The 13856-nt window shown below is 45.1% G+C and overlaps 1 protein-coding gene across 3 annotated transcripts in view; it reads right to left on the reverse strand.

Moving 5' to 3' along the window:
- The window catches only part of IREB2 (iron responsive element binding protein 2), a 42025-nt gene that overhangs the window by 14755 nt on the left and 13414 nt on the right, over window positions 1-13856 (reverse strand). For 2 of the 3 annotated variants that reach the window (XM_038555931.1, XM_038555930.1), the window contains exons 3-10: window positions 11724-11889; window positions 10296-10433; window positions 9022-9240; window positions 6933-7002; window positions 6232-6415; window positions 5384-5523; window positions 3207-3378; window positions 1441-1541 (exon numbers count right to left, since the gene is read on the reverse strand). In XM_038555931.1, coding sequence (XP_038411859.1) covers window positions 1441-1541; window positions 3207-3378; window positions 5384-5523; window positions 6232-6415; window positions 6933-7002; window positions 9022-9240; window positions 10296-10433; window positions 11724-11889 — 1190 coding nt within the window. The remainder of the gene's footprint in view (window positions 1-1440; window positions 1542-3206; window positions 3379-5383; window positions 5524-6231; window positions 6416-6932; window positions 7003-9021; window positions 9241-10295; window positions 10434-11723; window positions 11890-13856) is intronic. The other variant, XR_005368950.1, reaches the window with a different exon arrangement.

The raw sequence follows: 13856 nt of genomic DNA on the forward strand, positions 1-13856 counted from the left end.
TATAACTGCCACACCTGCTGTGCATGTGCTTTCACGTCATGGATCCAGGTGATCCCTGTCTTTACGTATTTAATGAGACTGCCTTGAAATCAATATCCTAATAGGCTTTAGTTTTCTTAAATCTTGTCAGATCCTTAAGAAACAAGTTTCTTTCTTTTTATTATACAATGCAAGATTTTCCTTTTCCTTATTCTCTCCCTTTATGTCTTTAAAAAGAAAAATGGACAAAGCACTACAATAAACAGAGCTGAAAGGGATCAGAAAACAACGAGTAAAGCTAAAAGATCTGCCCAAAGTTCACACAAATTCAGTTCCAGTGGGTGCTACACTGGCCTTCACTATGCCTAGGTGGACCCGTTGATCCACCTAACACATCTGCAACGTGCCGGCCACTGCTCTCGGGGCTGGAGGTGCAGAACTAAACACAGGGACAAAGCTCCTCTCCTGTGCACCTTGCGTGCATTCTGGTGGGGGGAAGAGGCAAACACGTATAGAAATTAACAGATTTCAGGCAGGGACACATGCTATGAAAAATAAAGCTGGGTGAAAAAATGTATTTCTACCCAAGAAAATAGCTTAACAGTTAACCAGACCTACACCACCACCAAATGTGTTTTAGATGCTTATCGTAACTCTTAGAAGAAAAGGAATGTCATTAAAATTCAAACTTCCCTGAAAACGAATTTTACTTCAGTATAAATACCCAACAGATGGGAAACACTGGCCAGGTTATAAAATACGTTTAATATTTAAGGTCACATAACTGTAAATCCCTTTCATAATGATTCTTTTTTAAAGATTTCATTTATTCATTCATGAGAGACACAGAAAGAGAGAGAGACAGAGAGAGAGGCAGAGACACAGGCAGAGGGAGAAGCAGGCTCCATGCAGGGAGCCCGACGTGGAACTCGAACCCGGGTCTCCAGGCTCACACCCCAGGCTGCAGGCAGCACTAAACTGCTGCGCCACCAGGGCTGCCCTTTCATAATGATTTTGACAGAATGCAGACGCTAACCAGAGGCAGGCGTTACCAGAATGGACAGGTACAGAGCACATCATGGTGCTCTTATCATAAAGCAGAAAAAGATTAGAGTGAGAGACTAAAAGTCAATTTTGTATTTTAAATATTAAAAATTTAGATTAATAAAATGTTGTAAAATTCACTAACAGAAATCTACATAAACTTAATGAGTAAAATCTAAGCAGAGTCACAAATAATATTAATTGGCTAAATGCTAACGATGGTGGACATTTATTGAGCAGTTTCTGGGTGCCTGAAACCATTCTAACACATCTATCTAACGTATTTAACCCATTCAGAACAGCCTCTCGTTTCAGAGCCGAGCAAATGGAGGCAGAGAGGCTCAAGTGGCCACGGCTGCACGGCTGCTGGCATCCAGACCCAGGTGGCTGGGTGACCGGGGGCTGCTTCTCATGTACCTGGGAGTACGTGGGTTCTCCTGAATTATCCTGGTCATGTCGAAACAATTTCACAGCTTTAAGGTATGTTTCCACTGACTTGAGTTTGGCTTTGTCAAAACCTAAAAAGAAGGTTAATAACAAAAACACAGTAAGAAATTTTGAACTCCTGGGGGTGAGGGTGCTGAATTCCAATGAGCAAGACACAGACACTGCACATTACTAAATACTCAGAATAGCTTTATAAATTACTACTTGATATTGCTCAAGAGTAGTAAGTTTTACCCTTCATAACATTTGATCAAATACATACTAGCCCCCCCTTTAGAAGTTACTCAACACCAAGATGAAGAATGCTGAGCCAGTTCTATAAAACTCACAAAACTCACTTATCTTCTGCTAGTTTGCAGAAGATAAATCAATAAGCTCGCATACGATAAATTATCACCCATCATAAAGGACATTCATTACTTTTTAATATCAGTATAATAACCAAAATGAAACTTAGGGGTAGTTTCATGAGCAGAAAGGGGTGGACAAGATCTTCCAGAAGGTAAAGAACCTACGTGTTAACTACGGGTAGTTCTCTGCAAGCCTCAAGGAAGCACGTGGTGGCGGCTGACTGTATTTCCCAGCGACTGACCCTGAGCTGCGTGTTCTTCTGACAACGTGACAATGCCATCCCTCAATCAAGAAGCACAATCGACCCCTCAGACCTGAGCAATGTAATTCCTGGCTGGCTGGCGCTGTCTCCCAGGTCACCCGCCCTGAAAGTCCACGTGGGAGTTGGGATGGACAGTCCCAGCAAGGCACCTGCTGAGGGGTGAGTGACCCTCGGGACCCGGGCTTCACGGAGCAGAGACCAGCTGTGCTAGCTGTGCCACCTCCACTACTGCCCGTGGAAACCACGTCATAATGATCATTGCTGTTTTAAGCCACTGAGTCTTAGGGTAATTTGTTACAGAGCAATAGATCATCAAGACACAAGTCATATTAACACGCAAGGGAGAAGGCACCTCCGCAACTTCTCTCAAATGTCCTACCAGCCCAATCCCCTTTATAAAAAGCTCTGTGTTTGATGAGAACCGTTCCCTCCAATGTTCCAAACGACCACTTCCATTTTGCCATTTGACCTATTAACTTATAAAAGCTGCTGCCCCAGTGAAGAGTACTAGAACACACCCCCTGAATGTACTTATGATCAGAGATTAATTAGCTCAGCGATGGTCTCTTACAAAAGGCAAGTGGGTCGCATGAGGAGGAGGCAGGGGCACATTCTGATCTTACAGGCACTGGCCACATTAAGTCGTCCATACCAGGGGGTCAAACCTCCTGTGAATCAGGCCACAAAAAAGATCTGGAACCTGTAATCCTACGCTGCTCTTAGAAAAATTGTTACTCTCTAGACAGAGCACCGGTCCCCAGCCTCTCGTGTCAGATGGCTCCTCTACTCCTGTTACGGGGACAGCCGTGAGGACGCGCGAGCCCGCCTCCCATGAAACTGCAGCCCTGATTGCTACGGTGTGGCAGCCATCCGTCCTGGAAGAAGTGAGGCCAGGCCCAGCAGCTGCACTAATTCCTTCAAATCACTATAAATGGGTCACATGGGAGGGATGAGGTTTAAAGGGCACAACACTCTAAAGACACCTGAGGCAGTTCATGTGAGAGCCACTGTTTCAAAATAAGATAACTTCCTGAACATTGAATACCATGCACGAGGTAGTTGTTTATTCAGACAGACACACTGGACGTGTAACAGTTACCCTAATGATCTTTCATCTTCTTACCTGTATGTTCTAAATGTTTTAAAGTCACATTGTCAACAGGGAAAAAGCTGAGGATAGCACCATATTCTGGACACATGTTTGCTATTGTGGTCCGATCCACTATAGATAACTGTGAAACTCCACTTCCAAAAAACTCAACAAACTTTCCAGCCACTCCTACTTGCCTGAGGTGCTATATAAAGGGATACACAGAAACGCACACAAAATTAGTAAGATTGGCATGGAATCTCTGAAAAGAACAAACTCTAATTTTTAACCCCTAACAGTGACAACAGATGAAAGAGGTTCCCTGTGGTTCTTATCACACATCAATTCACTCTGGGTTTGCAGGTATTTTAAGACAAACAGTCCACAGAAAACTGGCCCCATGTCACCATCAGGCAGGGCGGAGACGGCTTACGAGTGAAAATGGCTAGATCCACACGTGAACGTCTCTGACGTCGAGGTGGACCTCAGACCGGACACTGCATGTTAGCTGGCAGCCTTTCTTCTTTCTTAGCAGACATGAACCAGGGCTGCTTCTAACCACTGATGGCATCTTAAGATTTAATGAAATACTAACATACTCATGAAACTGTGCATTTAATTTAAAAAAGATGTACTGGCTATAAAAATTCTTCAAATTCCAACCCCAGTCCACATATTCACAGCATCACTCACTCTTGGTTAATGTCATTTAGACAAGATTTCACGTGTCCTTGGAAAGTCACATTTCTGAGTTATTACCAGGTAACCACAACGGCGGCTCGGCGAACCAGAGCTTCCCCCAAGCATGGCCTCTGCCTGGGGCAAGAGAAGCCTAGGGAGGTCACCGAACAAGACTACCCTGAACCCGCGAGGAACACCCAGCCCCAACAGTGCAGAGGCGCTACCGGCCATTTGATCCATTCTTTTGTAAAAGGCTAAGTTGCTTCTTTATACCCAGTTACAGTTCCGAGGATCAGAACAACACTTTTAGACTAAAGTTAAGGCTGTTTCAACAAATCCATGAGGTGCCACAATATACGTTTTGAAAACTGATATGGGATTAATCTGTAAAGATCATGAATAGGACAGAACCTCAGGAGGAAAAACATTTATTAAATGTAAGCTTCATGATAGATTTAATGTTTGTACCAATATGCCACATTTTTTAAATAGACCTGTGATCTTGTTATAAAAAAGTATAGCCAGGGGGTCTAAAAAGTTGCATTAATTTTCAGGTCATCCAAAGGAAAGTACAGAGTTCTCTGAAAACATACTCCTTTCCTTTAGAACAACCCTGCAATTCTCAATTTAACTTCTGAATCTTCCAGCACCATACACGGGATCAATCACTTCTGCAAGGCGTCAGTATGTTCTCAATTAGGGAAGAGGGTCCGTACTAAATGCTGACCAGGCAGCTGGACCATTTCTTTCTCTGCAGAGAATCTGGAGAGTCTTCGGATCAATAATCTAACCAAGGTAGAGACTCCAGAATCCAAGCTGGAGGTGCAGGTGGGATATTGCCCACTCTCATTTATTTAACAAAATGGACTTACTCCTATTCAAAGAGTTAGTGAAAACCAGAAATTTAGGAGAGTTACAAATTACTGTTCACTAGGAAACTCTAGCATACACGTATTAAATGTATACAACCAATGTTTTAAAAATTCAGAGAAGTTTTTATATCCGTTAAAGTGTTAAAACAGCCAAACAGAAAATCTTGACACTTCCACATTTCTAACAGTCCATTATTTTCCAGTGAATGGCTTTTAGAGGGCAAACGATTAGTTATTAAAGGAGACGCACTTTTCCTAAACATGATTCTCTAATCACGCGGTCAACAGGTATAAGGGCCAGGAGCCCAGGCTCGTCCTGGTGCACCCCCAGTGCTCAGCCAGGTGACCCTCAGCCACGGCATTGAGCCTGACGGTGCCTGTTTTCTCGGAACTGAAATGGAGGTGGTCACGGGAGCACTCTTCCAGGCTCGTACTAAGGACTGAACGAGTTAACAGGTCAAGGGACCACCACCCACAGGCGTGTCTGTACTTACTAGCACCCAGGGAGGGTTCTGCGTGGGCGGCCGCTCCTGTGATGGTCACTACGAGGCCATGGCCAAGAAGGCCAGAGCACAGAGCATGCAGCGCGGACCCGAACCTCGCCCTCGAGGGGCCCTGTACTTAACGTCCACTACGTCACACGACTGGCACAATTACCTTTGTAATGCCAAGCACGACATCTATGGATGTGACAAAAGGGTTTGACGAGCCGCTCAACTCACATCCAACCACCTCCGGGAGAGTGAGAGAAACTGGCAGACCAAGCATTACTGCTTCGGTTTCAATGCCTCCAACCCCTGGAGGGACAAAGACAGACAGTGAGCACAGCACATTTAAAGGTAATGTAGGTTCTCTTGCAACATCAAAATCCCCAAATGCTCCATGAGCCTGTCTTACTGACAAAGACCCCACAGAGCCGCCACACTGCCGCTGTTACTGTGGACGGGGACCCAAGGCTCCTCAGAAGGATTCCACTCACGGGGTTGAGAAAAACCTGGCGTTACCTTTCCATTAAATTCAATGAACGTTTAGTATTTATTACACCGAGTACTGTACTGTGCTCAACACACAGATGTGAACAGACCCCAGAACCTGTGAACCTCAAGCAGTTGAGTCTAACAATGAAGACAAGACGGTCAACAACCCGTAGAGAGTATGCGTGTTCCGCCGGAGGGAACAGCCTGGACCAAGCCAGGGGACGTAACAACACAGCCCACTGGGGAAGCCCCCAACTCTGAGACGAGTGTGCATGAACAGCCAGAGGCCGTGGGCCATCAAGGGCTTGGCCTGAAATGCAAGGGGTGTGGAGTCCTGACGAATGTGGAGTCGAGCATGGGAGGAACCACGTCAACTACAGTCGCTCTGTGAACACGGGCATCTTGTTGCTGCTTTTCTAGAGGAAGAAACCTCCTCGGAGAGCCTACGAAGACCTGCTACTTACGTTCCTTTAGAACGTTCCTGATGCCAGGTCCCCCCAAAGGAAGTACATTTAGTGGTTTACTTACCCCACCCCAGAATCCCCAAACCATTCACCATGGTTATATGAGAATCTGTGCCAACCACACTGTCTGGGAAGAGGAGGTTGTCTTCTTCAAAAACCATTCTCGACAAATACTCCAAGTTTACTTGATGAGCCATTCCAGTTCCAGGAGGGATTACAGCCACGTTCTTAAAAACTCTTGAACTCCACTATATTATGTTTAAATTCAAGAAATCCAAGCATTACTATATCAATGTGTGCTCACAATAAAAATACAAATATTGACACTAAAAATATTTCACTGATGTTCCAAATGATCAAACTTGACAGTATACACAAAGACAAGCATTGAGACTAACTCTAAACATACTCATTTTGCAGATTATTAAGGCAAAATTAAGTCAGAGAGAATTGTTCCAATAGTCCAGATAAGTGGTAGTTTTCAACTGTGCCCTAAGGCCTGGTGGACAGGAAGGGGGACCCAGGCACAGGCCTTCCCAGCAACCTTGAATGGCAGACACTGAGTCTCATTCTGTTTTATATACTGGGGTTTCCAACAAGATTTTATTTTATTATTATTTTTTTTCCAACAAGATTTTATCTGAAGGAAGAAAACGTTCTACTACCACAAAGCATTTAAAAACTACCAATTTAAAGGGTATAAAAAGTATACTTATCAATATTGTGTGAATTTCAGTGTAAAAATTTCCTCCAGATCATTTGTACCTTGAAAAATTGAAGCCTCTCTCGATTTCTGCCAAATTCTACTTCTTGGTTTTTTAACACTGTTTCAGGTCTAAAAGGAAGAAGGGCCGGCATTAAACGTACGCATCACAGAAAAGACTTATTTCTAAGTATTCATTCTGACGCACACACAAGCACATTGTAAAAATTCTCGGAACGGCAGTTTACTAAACAGACTTCTCGGAATCCTGTTTTCTTTCCACAAGGAAGTTCTGCTTTCAACAGCATGGTAGGCAGCTCTCTCCAGAGCTCCTCCATCCCCAGGCCCCACGTTGCACTAACACACGGCGCGAGCGACCCAACTGAAGCTATTGGGAACACCGCAACCCCTGTCAACGTCCCCCCATCAACGTCCCCCGCCAGAAGAGGGCAGAGCGTGCGTGTCAACATGTACGTGCACTGCCTCCTGCCTGCGCCGGTGCCAGTTCAGCGGGGCGCCGGGCATGGACAGGGCACGGGGCCAATGGTGCAACGTCACTTCATGTCTAGAAAGCTTTGAGCAAAATGCTTGTATTTACCCCACCCCAAGTGGAAAGCATTATTTTACGTATGAGGAGTTTACTTCGTAAAGATTATAGACACGTTTTATGTGCATTACCTAAACTAAGGTAAAAACAATCCACCTCCAAACAGTCAGCACTTGTGTCACTTTTAAGAAGCTATTTTTAATCTAATGGACATTTAAAAAATGGATTTAAGCTGTTTATTTCACCTGCCAGCTGGTGATCAAGTGCTGACTAGGATGTCAGCACGACTAAAATTATACTGTGTCCTCCAGGGTCCAGACAGCTGTTTACATGTCAACTTAAAAAAAAAAAACCCACAAAGATTACTAGACTAATTCATTGCTGAGTGATCCCCTGAAGCCACAGCATATCTCGAGGAGATTTTCCTTAGGACTCTGGGAGCACGGCTATCTGGAGCCAGCGCATTACTGTGCCTCTCCACGGCGAGGACCATAGAGTGCCCCTCATTCGCTGGCTCAGAACCCCACTTCCAATTTGGCATCGATTTCAAGGGCCAAACGTATACTCTCAACCTCCCACCTTGCCATTTCCTGTTGGGTCAGTAACGGACACGGACACGCCAAAGCACATAGGAGAGGGCCACTATTTTCCTATAGGCGGAGACCACAGTCCAACTCATCCAAATTCTGTGTGATTTGGAGTCAAAACTGAGGGGAAATGTTGCACCAGATTGCATTTTTAATTAAAAATAAATCCATGGTATTTGAATCAGTAAGTCTTCCTTTCCGGGAAATTGATTTGTGTGTAAGAAGAGATGTTCATCTCGAACGTGAACATGCACCCTAACAACTGGGAGAAGTAGCTGTACCAACTCCTCAGAACAGAATTCTTTCTTGAGCAGATTCACTGCTTCCCAGAGCAGCATCTAGGCAATCGCTTACCTAAGAGGGCTTTTTAGATTATAACATTCTTAACACCAAGCTCTTCACGAAATTGGAAAAAACAAGAAACCTAGTAAGAGAAAAGCTAAAGCTATAAATAAATAGAGAATTCACAAAAGAAATGTGAATGAATAAAGAGCATGTGAAAGGTACAGATTCACTAAAATAAAAAATTCAGAGTTTAAGATAAAATCCCATTTTTCTGTGTATATTAGTCCAAAATTTTTTTTTTTTTTTTTTTTTTTTTTTTATGATAGGCACACAGTGAGAGAGAGAGAGGCAGAGACACAGGCAGAGGGAGAAGCAGGCTCCATGCACCGGGAGCCCAACGTGGGATTCGATCCCGGGTCTCCAGGATCGCGCCCTGGGCCAAAGGCAGGCGTCAAACCGCTGCGCCACCCAGGGATCCCTATTAGTCCAAAAATTAAATATACTTCTAGAAAAATCTTAAGGTTTTCTTCCTAAGGAAATGAAACAGCGGGATTCAGACTTTGTTTAGGATGAAGTCTTAACTGACTTCATTCAGGAAAGTAGGACACACATGTCTACAGGTGTGAAGAGGCTACGTCCATCATACGGACCAGGAGGGGACAGAGGACAAATGGGGTTTTTCTAACTGAAAAATGACCTGGCAATGATAAGTATTTTTAAAAAATCCCATACTCAGGCACTGGTTGCAAATGAAAAGGACAGAGAATGGGCGTGTTCTCAATCTGCGAAGACAATTTCCCTGAGTTTCGGCCCGGCTCTCCAGAGTCGCAGGATCCACGGCAGGTAGTCTGGCCTCTGCAGGGAAGCTTCTTAGGCTGCACTCTGAGTGGAGAGAGCTTTCCTGCTTTCTGCAGGTCACCACCTCCAGGATTCGGAGCATTCTGTATTGCACTAGCATGCCAAAAAAGGAAACAGAATAAAGCCATTTAAAAATGACAGAAATTTAGCTTTTCAAAAAGCACACACTTGGCAAGGTTATCTGGAACTAGCTAAATGTTGCTCACACGTTAATACAGCATTTAACTCAGGTTTCAAAAGCAAAACTCAGATTACAAAAGAACAAATAGGTAATTTAAACTTATGGAGATGAAAACACAATTCTACGTGCCCAAGGAAATCATTTTCATATACTTCTATGACAATTCAAATAACTTATCAAGCACCTAAATGTTTTTTCCCCAGGTAGTAACTTAAAAGCCGCACAGAGCCACAGTGCTGATCTAGAGGGTGAAAGCACCCGTGTGCTGGCACAACTGTGTCTAGGTCCATGCGAAAGAGCACAAGAGAATTTAGGTCTTATCTAGTTTAACCCCGGTCACAGGGACCTTTTAAACAGAAGAAATGTATTTCAGCATAAGGAAAAATAGAATTTTTTTAAAGTAAGCATTATGATTTTTTTTTTAAAGACCGTATCTATTTATCCATGAGAGACAGAGAGAGAAGCAGAGACACAGGCAGAGGGAGAAGCAGGCTCCATGCGGGGAGCCCGACATGGGACTTGACCCCGGGACCTCGGGGTCACGCCCTGGGCTGCAGGTAGAGGCTCAAATGTGGAGACCCCCAGGCGCCGGAGAAAGCACTATGATTTTAATCCCCAATTAAAGACATTCATCGTGCCCGTCTTTAGATTCTCTCTCGAAGGCAAGTAGGTTAAAAAATAAAAGATACTGAAGATGAATTTGCTCCACGGAACAGGTTCTAGGCTCATACATTTCTATCCAAAATGGCAGCAGAGATTAACAAACATGAATACCATTTTAAATTCAGACTCTGTTAAAAAAATTCATCAATAAGTGAATTCCACCAGGTCTTTTTATAGATCAGTGGATCCTAAATGTGGCAGCCTTCACCCAGGCAGGAACTGTCTCTACTCCCTTTGCCCCACCCAGTTGCTGCTGGCTCCTCGCATGGCTGCCTTCACAAATATCTCTATCCTATTAATGTACCATTTACTGAAGTCAATCTGTAAAGAATGGTCAACTGTGAGATCTGTCGGACGGGCAGGGTGGACTCTCCTAGGGTCACCTCCAAGAATCTTCACTGCCTCCCTCATAGCAGCAAAATCCACCATTGCTGGTATTCCACTAAAAAATAAAAAAATAAAAAAATAAAAAATGATGAAATTATGGTTTGAATTGTTCTTCCTTACACTCAAGTAATTAATATACTTATTCACTCTCATATTTAAAAATATCCCTTTCTAGTTTGCACTCATGTTAGATTATGCACCTGTTTTCCAGAGTTCGACGTCTCCTGGTTTAATGAGAATTAGCCTTGTTACCTGAGAACCTGGGTGCTCAGGGACAGATGTGCCACAAACACCACAAGAGACGACTTTTAGAGGCATGAGAAAACTTCAAGAACTATCTACAGAATTCTCTCCCTGTCTTAAATTTTATGATACCCGCTCCCTCCCAGTGCGTTCAACGACCCCAAGCTCTCGACTAGACGAACATGCCTCCAGACACTATGGGACAGGCTGGTAAGAGACAGGAGTTTGCAGGGAAGACGTAGTCGCGACCACAGAACAGCATCCTACATACTGTAGCAGCTGCGTGCACAGGGCATAAGCAACAGTGGCATACAAACCAGATTTCGGTGGGTGGGTGAGGGGGATGCTCTATTTATCTAGCTAACTCTCCTACAGCCCCTTCAAAACTCAGTTAAAGGCTAACTCTCCTCACAGTCCATTCCTGGACACTCAGATCAGGCTGAACCATGTATCAGGCGATGGTTTGGACTCTGGATTTTATTCTAAGTGTGATGGATGCCCCGTGGCATACAGGGGAACGGTAAGGCCCTGGCTGACAGTCTGAATTAAAACACGTGATCTGCTGTGAAAAGACAACTACAGATGGTCAGTGTGCAAGCAGGGGCCCTAGCTAGAGACTCTAACAGCGGCAGTCGAGCGGGGAGAGCACAGGACCGGCACCGGGGTGGCGGTGCAGATGGTAAGAGGTGCCTGGGCTCAGGACACGTGTCAAGGTCAAGTCCTCAGAGCTTGCCGACAGACTGGATGAGGTGGGAAGGAAAGAAGGGAGTCACGAGTCACGACTAAACCTCACGTTCCCGCCCTACGCTGGAGGCTACGGAGCATGTCCTGTGACAGCACAGACGAGGACGGGGACGGCAGTGGGGTGGTTAGGCTTTGCACGAGCTACGTCTGAGAGGCCCGCTCACAGAGAGGGCAAGCAGGCCAACTACAACAACAGCGGGTTTTCAGTAGAGAGGGTAAGAAACGAGTGCCTAATTTTTAATGAACTGCTTTAAGTTTAGAAAGGACAATTCTTTACACTTATAACTCATCTTCAGAATTAAAAAGAGCCAAGCATCAGGCAGTCTGAATTTTCAGAAGGAAATACTCTATTACTCACGTAAAATCTTGAAGTAGGACACGGGCAGGGAAAAAGGGCACTTCGACACTGCTTTGTTTGGTCTTCCAGTCTAAAATGTTCATGACGTCCTCCTTTTTCATCAAGAAGCCATCACAGTTCCGCACAGCAGCTTCCAACAGGACCCGTATCGAGTAAGGCAGAGCACCTGAGCCAGACGGTATCACGGTTAGTGACGTACGAGTCTCAGGGACACACTGAAGATCCGCAACAGCAAGAAGTTAGACACTGATGCAGTTTTCTCAGTAGAAAAAAACCGTTCACCCTCTGTGAACATGGAGGAAAACCCAGCTTACGGTAACACAGGCCTGCTATCGCTTTGGCTTTCCCATACTGTAAGCCGAGGCCCCGAGAAACCAGAGTAAACCTTCGTTAAAGAACTGCCTGGCACCGAACATTCAGGGAAGACACAGGAAAATCAGAATTAAACACAGTAACAAAAACATCCCTAGACTGTGCAGTAATTTTAAAGACTTTCAAGATTTCCGTCAAGAGCGGTTGGTTTAAAGTAAATCAGGGTGCTTATGAGCCAAATTCGTTTCATGCACACGGCTCCTGAGCCTTGAGTCCCCAGGTAAGCACACTGCAGAGGAGACCTCAGCACCTCGAGGTCTCGGACACACGCTAGTCCCACAGCAGGTGTTCCCACGTGAAAGTGTGTCCTCAGAGCTTAAAGGGAAGATGAGCGTGTGGGGCTGGCTGAGCAGGCCAGCAGCCACCCCGCAGAGTGCCACGCAGCTGTCCACAGGGACGATGATGCCTACAGTAAGGAGTGACCTCCAGAACGTGAGATTCCAAGAAAAAGCAGTGCAAGACCATGTTTACAGCACCCTGCCGTTTCAGTAAGAAAAACCATTAAAAAAGGTGTAAGGATTCATATTACCATATGTCAAATATAAAAATTTAAAGTCATACATTAAATATACTTAAATATATTAAGTATTTTAAAAACATAATAAAACTATATTACATAAAAAACAGCATGTACTTTTTTCCCCCAGAAAGAACGAAAGGACAAACAGGAAAGTTAGTATCTATTCCCACAGTATTTTGGCTGTATCTCCCTAGCGGGTCACGTAATACAGACCAAAAAATCCACACAGAAAGCCAACTGCGTTCAGGTATTACTACCGACAGGCAACCTGAGGTCATTGTGTATGTAACGAGAGGAAAACTAAAAGCAGTTTTGTTACACGGCTGGAAACCAAGAGAAGAGTAATGATAAAGAAATATAAAATCAGAGTGGCTAACTTAAAAAAAAAATTCCAATTTGAATCATAGGTACAAACTCATAATTTTTCTCTTTCCAAAAAAAGAGGTTTCCAGCTATGTTCCATGAAAATGCCCCAAATATGACAGTGCACATGCAGTGCCCCCAGCCCCCGGCCCGCGGCTACATTAACGACGACCCTCCTGGGAAGAAGGAACCACCAGCAGGACATGGGCCGCGACGTCCTCCAGGATCAGAAAGCAGAGGGAATGGTGATGGGGCAGTGAGAGCGTCGAAATGAAAAATGACGGAAACTCACTGAAATGTATCTAACACAAACACGGCCCTTAGTTCCCAATGACTCTTTGAAAAAACCTTCATCGACAGCCAACGCGAGCTCTTGGAGCAGTTCAGGACCCTGAAAACTCACAAAGGGGGAAAAAAATCAATCAAATAATCTGGTCCTGCCTAATTTCAAGGAACAAATCGTGCAGAGCAAGCTCCTGCTCACAGAACTGAAGCCGATGTGAAGAGAAAGGGAACGAGGTCATTGGAAACATGTCCCATGTGCAGGCACCTGACGAGAGGATGCGGACATCACTGGACTATCCGGTGGGAGCAAACGCAGACTCAGTACAGGTGCGGCCTCGCGGAAGCGGGGCAGGAGAGACACCGTGTGCCTCCCGTGGAGACGGCAGGCCAGCCCCCGCCAGAGCAGCCCCGGCCGCAGGGTCCTCGCGAACACAGCACGTCCATGCAGCAGCCCCCACGGGCACAGGAGGACGCCACGGAGCCACCAGCCAAACTTGCACAGCGCAACACGCACGGCTTCCTCAACGTCAAGACGGCGGAAGAGGGAAGAGGACGAAGGACACAGACGGACGGGGACTCGGGAGATGGGATGA

The sequence above is a fragment of the Canis lupus genome, chromosome 13 (assembly GCF_011100685.1).
Source record: "Canis lupus familiaris isolate Mischka breed German Shepherd chromosome 13, alternate assembly UU_Cfam_GSD_1.0, whole genome shotgun sequence".
Lineage (NCBI taxonomy): Eukaryota > Metazoa > Chordata > Mammalia > Carnivora > Canidae > Canis > Canis lupus.